This window comes from Mastomys coucha, unplaced genomic scaffold, assembly GCF_008632895.1.
Source record: "Mastomys coucha isolate ucsf_1 unplaced genomic scaffold, UCSF_Mcou_1 pScaffold18, whole genome shotgun sequence".
Taxonomy (NCBI): domain Eukaryota; kingdom Metazoa; phylum Chordata; class Mammalia; order Rodentia; family Muridae; genus Mastomys; species Mastomys coucha.
In genome coordinates, this window is record NW_022196900.1 from 111,637,605 (window position 1) to 111,645,433 (window position 7,829).

General features: G+C 54.5%; 1 protein-coding gene across 7 annotated transcripts in view; it reads left to right on the forward strand.

Annotated features, from left to right (window-relative positions):
• Chd5 (chromodomain helicase DNA binding protein 5) overlaps nucleotides 1-7,829 on the forward strand; it is a 52,971-nt gene that overhangs the window by 22,005 nt on the left and 23,137 nt on the right. For all 7 annotated transcript variants that reach the window (XM_031379625.1, XM_031379629.1, XM_031379632.1 and 4 more), the window contains exons 8-14: nucleotides 737-903; nucleotides 1,002-1,223; nucleotides 3,021-3,227; nucleotides 3,413-3,624; nucleotides 6,077-6,208; nucleotides 6,296-6,404; nucleotides 7,614-7,805. In XM_031379625.1, coding sequence (XP_031235485.1) covers nucleotides 737-903; nucleotides 1,002-1,223; nucleotides 3,021-3,227; nucleotides 3,413-3,624; nucleotides 6,077-6,208; nucleotides 6,296-6,404; nucleotides 7,614-7,805 — 1,241 coding nt within the window. The remainder of the gene's footprint in view (nucleotides 1-736; nucleotides 904-1,001; nucleotides 1,224-3,020; nucleotides 3,228-3,412; nucleotides 3,625-6,076; nucleotides 6,209-6,295; nucleotides 6,405-7,613; nucleotides 7,806-7,829) is intronic.

Genomic DNA, 7,829 nt, shown 5'->3' on the forward strand with positions numbered 1-7,829 from the left:
CGGGGCCTTTTCCATGATGGGAGGCGGGGCCTTTTCCATGATGGGAGGCGGGGCCTTTTCCATGATGGGAGGCGGGGCCTTTTCCATGGTGGGGGTGTAGAGAATGGGGGAAGGGCGTCCCCATGTCCCAGCCTCTCCCAACCTTGTGCTCTCTCCACCACCCTTGTCTGCTGTCTGTCCTAGGGAGGAAGAAGTAAGAAAGCCAGGGTTTCTTAATACAAGATCCTAGCAGAGGGGGAGTGGGCCAGGCACTTCAGCTCACCCTCTAGCCCCCTCATCAGTTACCCACTCAGCTAGACCCACCAAATACCCATCCTCCCTCCTCTTTCCCTCTCTCTCTGATTTTTGAGACAGGATCTCACCACATAGCTCTGGCTGGTCTAGAACTTGCTATGTAGACAGGGCTGGCCCTGGACTCAGAGAGATGCCCCTGCCTTTGCCTCCTGTGTTCTGGGATTAAAGGCGTGCCCTCTCTGCGATTCTTTCTCCATGCACACTGGCTTTCTGTCCTCCATCCATCCCTCCCTCCTCTTCCTTCCCTCCCTCTCTCCTTCCCTCCCTCCCCCCCATCTCTGTCCACCTTCATACTCCACAGCCATCCCCAATATTTCTTTACTCTTCGCTCTATCTATCCATTCGCTTGAAATATTTAAACGCCTATCATGTGCCAGTCTGGTCGGGATAGTGGGAATGCTCATGTACGGCAGACCTCCACTATTACCCCTCTCCATCCTAGTTGACGATGGTGACGGCTATGAGACAGACCACCAGGACTACTGTGAGGTGTGCCAGCAGGGAGGCGAGATCATTCTCTGTGACACCTGCCCGAGGGCGTACCACCTGGTCTGCCTGGACCCGGAGCTGGAGAAGGCTCCAGAGGGCAAGTGGAGCTGCCCACACTGTGTAAGCCATGGCTGAGGTCCGGACTAAGGTCGCCTGGGGACCGGTGTCTGTGGAAGGGGACATGGCTCAAGGTGCATCCACCTGGACTTCTCCTACAGGAGAAGGAGGGGATCCAGTGGGAGCCGAAGGATGACGACGAGGAAGAGGAGGAGGGCGGCTGCGAGGAGGAGGAGGATGACCACATGGAGTTCTGCCGCGTGTGCAAGGACGGCGGCGAGCTCCTGTGCTGTGACGCCTGCCCTTCTTCCTACCACTTGCACTGCCTCAACCCGCCACTGCCGGAGATCCCGAACGGTGAATGGCTCTGCCCACGCTGTACAGTGAGTGTTACACCTCCCGCCCCGCCCCTGACGCCCCTGACGCCCCGCCCACCTGACCCCGACCACGCCCCCGACAAAACTCAACCACAGAAAACCACGCCCACTGCCTCACCTTGCCTGCTCTCTCCTGAATTCCCTTAGGACTGTTTATTGTGAATATATTCTGAGCTAAGAACCCCATGCACATCGCATTCCTACTGGGAATTGAACCCAGGAGGCCTCCCATTGAGCTATAACTCCATTCCCTAATTGACTTTCAAGAATTATTTTGGGAGTTGTTTGGGAATGAAACCCAGGACCAGGCAAGCTCTCACCACAATTTCTCTTCAGTGCTATGAGGCTCAAGAGGCACAGTAGCTTGCCTGAGGCCATGCCGCAGCAGAATTTCCACTTGGATTTGGGTCCCTGAGTCACCCTGGTCAATGGTGTCCCTAGGCTGTGACAGAGTGGCGGCCCCACAGTGTGGACCCTCAGTTTATGAAGGCAGAGAACAACGCTCTCCCTATGTCCTCATCCCTTGATTCCTGTCACTGTAGGCAGCGAAAGGCCCCATGTGTGGAGTTGCTCTGCCTTCCAGGGCTGGGTACCCTATCCTATAGGTTCTGGGCTGGTCTGCAGCTTCTCTGTCTTGTGTATGCATCTGGGCTCCTGCTGTGTGTTGGTTTCGCATGTGTGCCACTGTCTATATGTCCTTGCTGGTGCGGGGGATGGCCAGGCCCCTTTGATGGGTGTAGCCTTCATAGTTTTCCTGAGAATAGGGTATTGTTTCCTGATTCCTCCCTGCAGGAGGTGAGGCTGGGTGGGCCAAGGCCTGGGAAAGGAGTCCCTCTACACCCCTGAAGTCCACTCTGCCTTCCCACCTCTTGCTCTTTGCCCTCCGAGGCCAGAGTATGATTGCTTCTGGGATGTGTGGTATGCATTGCATGTTCGTTCACACCTGTGCTCTGACCCCAACAGTTCTTTGAGGCAGAGGAAGAGAGGCCAGTTTTACAGTCAAGGAAACAGGCTAAAGGGATGTGTATTCAGGTACACAGAAGGTCGGCAGCTAGGCTGAGACCTGCCCTCCTCTACAGAACCATTTCCCCAAATCTACCATCTCTCCTCTGCCCAGCTTGGCCTCAGAACTGTGCTTGGGAAGGTCATGGTCACCCCAGGCCATGTCGGGGTGGCCCAGAGCGCTGGTGCTGATGTGTGACTGTTGACTGCCCTGAGCTGCCAGCCACCACTTCCTGGATTCCCATGGTCCTCGGGGCCTGAGTGTGTTGGCTTTCCTGCTCCAGCATGCTCAGATGCACAGGCTGCATGTATCTCTGCTGGGTGAAGGAAGTGCCCAGGGTTGCAGTGTCCGTGCCAGTCAGGCTGGGCTCCCGTCCTGTGGGTGCTCATGTGTCAGGATATGAGGTGATTGTTTTTGGGATCAGGCGAAGGTGTGAAGCAGTGTATGGCTGTATGGCTGGGGGAGTCCAGACTCTCGGGTTTGTCTCCTTGCTCTGCTGTTCAGGCTGAGAGGATCTTACTGTCTCTTTCCGTCCTATGTGTAGAAGGCTCATGCACCCTGGTTTAACTGGCCAGGTGTTGAGGAAGGCTGTTGTCAAGTACAAAGGGTCCACGTGGACCCACAAGCTCCTTTGCTCATTTCCTGATGCGCAGCAATGTGCGGGCTCCCCAGGAAGGGACTGTACCACAGAGTCCCCATGATGCTGTTTCTGCTTGGGACCCTGTGTAAGAAGTCTAGTGTCATGGGAGCTTCAGCCCTGTGACTTAACCCTGAACATGGTGACCATCCTCTGTTCACAGTGCCCCCCGCTGAAGGGCAAAGTTCAGCGGATCCTACACTGGAGGTGGACGGAACCTCCAGCTCCCTTTGTGGTGGGGCTGCCAGGACCAGAGGTAGAGCCAGGCATGCCCCCGCCCAGGCCTCTGGAGGGCATACCTGAGAGAGAGTTCTTTGTGAAGTGGGCTGGTCTTTCCTACTGGCACTGCTCCTGGGTGAAGGAGCTCCAGGTGAGACTCTGGGGCAGCATGGTTATGTTTGGCCTGGTGTGAGCCTGGGGGCTCTCTCAGTCATGGGTGGGAGCTGAGACTAGCCGCTGAGGAGGAGGCCCGTTCCACCCAGGAGAGGGCTTGGGGGCTGAAGGGCTGGTCCAGGAACCGGGGTGAGCGGCCGATCTCCCATACTCTGTGAGTAGCTGGAGCTGTACCACACCGTGATGTATCGCAACTACCAAAGAAAGAATGACATGGACGAACCGCCTCCCTTTGATTACGGCTCTGGCGATGAGGACGGTAAGAGCGAGAAACGGAAGAACAAGGACCCTCTCTACGCCAAGATGGAGGAACGCTTCTACCGCTACGGCATCAAGCCCGAGTGGATGATGGTCCACCGCATCCTGAACCACAGGTGAGGGTGTTGCGTAGCACCTCCCGAACTCAGACTGAGGAAGCAGTGAGGGGTTGGCCAGGCTTGCCTTTCAGAGGCAAGAATGGGTTCAGTGGGGCAGGAGGCGGGTAAGGACACCCCACTGCAGGGGATGTGGCTGCCCAGCCAGGAGGGTCGTGCCCCTGCACAAGGGAACCCTCTTGCTCAACATGATCACTCATAGTAGGACAGTCCTACAGACACACACATGAAGGGAAACATGCTGAGTTTGTCTGTGAACTTACACAAAGTGGGATCTCAGTGGGGTGGGACCTATGTGGTCCTGGGCTCCATTCCTGTTAGGGATGATTCTGGGAGCCAAGCAGGTCCAAGAAAGGATTAGTGAGTGTTAGTCCCGAGAGGTGCACACAAGAGTATACTCAGCATGGGGTGGTCATGGTGGCGCACACCTTTGATCCCAGTACTTGGGATGCGGAGGCAGGCAGATCTCTGTGAGTTCAAGAGCAGCCTGGTCTACACAGCAAGTTCCAGGACAATCCTGGGCCACACAGAGCTCTCCACTCAAAGCCCTCTCTCTCAGCAAGCGGGCTGGAGAGATGACTCAGTGATTGAGAGCACTGGCTGCTGTTGCAGAGGACCTGGGTTAGGTTCCCAGCACCTCCTGTAATTCTAGTTCTGGGTGATCAGATACCCCCTTCCTGGCTTCTGTGGGCACCAGACACATATGTGGTACACATACATACATGCATGCATGCATACATATGTACATACATACATACATACCTACATACAGGCATTCATATGTTCACAGGTACTCATAAACACTTTTTGGTTTTGAGACAAGGTCTTGCTATGTAGCCTTGACTGGCCTGGACCTGCTTATGTAGAGCAGGGATGACTTTAAACTCAGAGATCTGTCTGTCTCTGTCTCCTGAGTGCTGGGATTAAAGTCTGCATCAGCATGCCCAGGCCCCCCCCCAAAAAAATCTTAAAATAATAATAATAGCAATAACAACAACAACAACAACAACAATAATAATAATTTCAGCAAGGCTGAGTCACCTGCCTGAAGCCACACAGCTGAGACTGCAGGATTGGGAACCAGACCCAGTGTCTTTTGGTAGCACTTGTGTTTTCTTGCCCAGGGTCCCCAGTCCCTGTGCCACCTCTTCTCTAAAGTCTGGCATTCCCAGGTACTTAGAGTGGCCAGGGCAAGGAGGCCCAGCAGGAGGGCATCGTCAGGAGGAGCTAGCTCCCAAGCCGTGGGCAGTGGGAGCCTCTGCTGATTTCTGGGCACAGGTGCTAGACGGCAGGCGGTGGCTGCCAGCAGGCCCTGGGAAAGGCCACCAGTACCTGTCACGGGGGCAGCTTGGAAGTCTGAACTTTCAGCCTGTTCACAGCTGTCTGTTTTCCTGCCTGGGATGGGTGGCCTACCCACTGTGTCCCTGACTGCAGTCCTGTCAGACATTGCTGTGAGGGTAGAGGTTAAGAGCCTGTGTGTTCACAGACCTCTGAGCTGGTCCCCATGTAACAAGGGTTTGCTAAAGCCTTGCTGGAGCCGTTTGTGGGGAACAGGAAATGTGTCTCCTATTGACTGTGAAGTATCCTTCCCATTTCCAGACTCCAGATGGTGCCTGAGCTGCACCTTAGATTGACGCTCCCCCCCCATTTATTAAAATGCATGCTAAAGCAAAAAGGACAATTTCCTCTGCACCCCCAAAGAGGAGCTGGTGAATCTCCCAGAGTGTGCATAACAACCAATTATTCAGTGAAAATAAGCCACTGGTTTCCATGGTGACTGGGAATTGGCCTTGCTGTTCATGGTCCCCAGGCCACCTGCAGCCACAGCTCCCCAATCCATTGCCGTCACACTTGCCAGTTAGGGGTTCCCCAGCTCCCTGGCTTTGCTGGGCTCTCCTGGCTGGTTGCTGAGCCGACTCAGCTTGAGCAGGAGGCCTTGAGGACTCTCAGGGGTCACTGTGGGGCTTGTGACCCTGGGGATCTTTAGAAGAGGCTGGCCCACCTGCACGGTGCATCTTTCTTAGTTCCTATGGAAGGATCCTCATCTCAGATTGATATTGCAAAACGCTTTGACCTTTTTTTACGTTAGCAAATGAAGTTTCTGAGCAGGGAAGACATTCATGGTGTCATTTCCTGTGTTGATGTCATGTAGCAGGATGGCCTCACCCCTGCACTCGAGGCTGGAAAGGACGACAGTCGCCGCTGCTTCTTAGCGCTCTGTTAGCATAGCCTCTCACTGTCCCTGCCTTGGTGTCTCTATCACCATCTCCACACCTTCATCTCTCCCTGCAAGCCCAGTGGCACTGGCGAGTGACTAAGCCTCTCTAGAGCTCTTACCGTGGTCCCTGTCTCCTGGTTGGGCCCAGAGTACTAGGAGACCATGGGTGTGAGTGGATGGGCCTTTTATGTGGGGCCTGCGAGCGCCTCCCATCCTGTGCCTCCTGTCTTGCAGCTTTGACAAGAAGGGGGACGTGCATTACTTGATCAAGTGGAAGGACCTGCCCTACGACCAGTGCACCTGGGAGATTGATGAGATCGACATCCCCTACTATGACAACCTGAAGCAGGCCTACTGGGGCCACAGGTGTGCCGAGCGTTGGCAGCCAGGCGTGCGGGCGGGGTTCCTGCTCCGTCTGAGTTTTGCTCATCTGTATCTGACCCTTCTTCTTAGGGAGCTGATGCTGGGAGAGGATGCGAGGCTGCCCAAGAGGCTGGTGAAGAAGGGCAAGAAGCTGAAGGACGATAAACAAGAGAAGCCACCCGATACACCCATAGTGGATGTGAGTGGAGACAGGATGGAGGCGGTGGTGTGGCATTAGCAGGTCCGCCACCCCACGTGTGGCAGCCTTTTCTCTCAAGGACCCTTCTTCAGGCCCTCGTGGCCGGCCATTGTCAGCAGCAGTGAGGCTAGATGGGCCAGTAGGAAGAGCGTACTGGTCTGGAACTCAAGAGATATGCCTGATTCTGCCCCTTGAGTTCTGGGATTAAAGACATGTGCCACCATGCAGGACCCTTGGGAATGTTTTAAGAAGCCCACCTTGAGCTGGAGGTGCAGCTCAGTTTGTAGATTGCCTAGCATGGTTTCAATCCTTAATCTTGACCTTCTTGACTCAGCTTAGACCGCGTGTGGTGGTACATGCCCTTGACCCCAGCACTTAGAGTTGGAGGAAGGGGCTGGAGGGATGGCTCAGCCGTTAAGAGCACTGACTGCTCTTCAGAAGGTCCTGAGTTCAATTCCCAGCAACCGCATGGTGGCTCACAACCACCTGTAATGAGATCTGACACCTTCTTTTGGTGGTCTGAAGATAGCTACAGTGTACTTAGATATAATAATAAATAAATCTTTTTTTTTTTTTTCGAGACAGGGTTTCTCTCTGTAGCCCCAGCTGTCCTGGTACTCACTCTGTAGACCAGGCTGGCCTCGAACTCGGAAATCCGCCCGCCTCTGCCTCCCAAGTGCTAGGATTAAAGGCATGCGCCACCACCGCCCAGCTAAATAAATCTTTAAAAAAAAAAAAAATGAAAAAAGAAAGAAGGTGGAGACAGAAGAACCAGATGTTCAGGGTTATTTTAGGCTACATAGTTGAGTTTGAGGCCACTCTGAACTACAGGAGACTTACCTCAAAAACATAAAAAACAAACAACTAAGCAACAACAACCAAAACCCCCAAAGCCAGGGTCCATGGTGAGGAAGGATGTGGTCCATTGGGAGGACCTTATTGGGAAAGTGACCTGGAGATACAAGGCAAAAGGGGCCCCAGTGACACTGGGGTGAGTGAGTCAGGCTTTTGCAGGCGTTAAGGTGTGGGGCCAGGAAGTGTTTCTTGGAAGGAGAGACATTCTAGGTGACGCCTTAAGCACTGTGAAGAGAGGCTGGTGGAGCAGGAAGGGCTTCCAGACAGACGGAGTTGTGCCTGCAAAGGCCTGGAGGCTTGGCTCTGGCGGCCCAGGATTCAGGCTGTGTCTGATTCTTGACCCCCCTCCCGCAGCCCACAGTCAAGTTCGACAAGCAGCCATGGTACATCGACTCCACAGGAGGCACGCTGCACCCTTACCAGCTGGAGGGCCTTAACTGGTTACGCTTCTCCTGGGCCCAGGGCACTGACACCATCCTGGCAGACGAGATGGGCCTGGGCAAGACGGTGCAGACCATCGTGTTTCTCTATTCTCTGTACAAGGAGGTGGGCAGATAGGAGGGCAGGCGG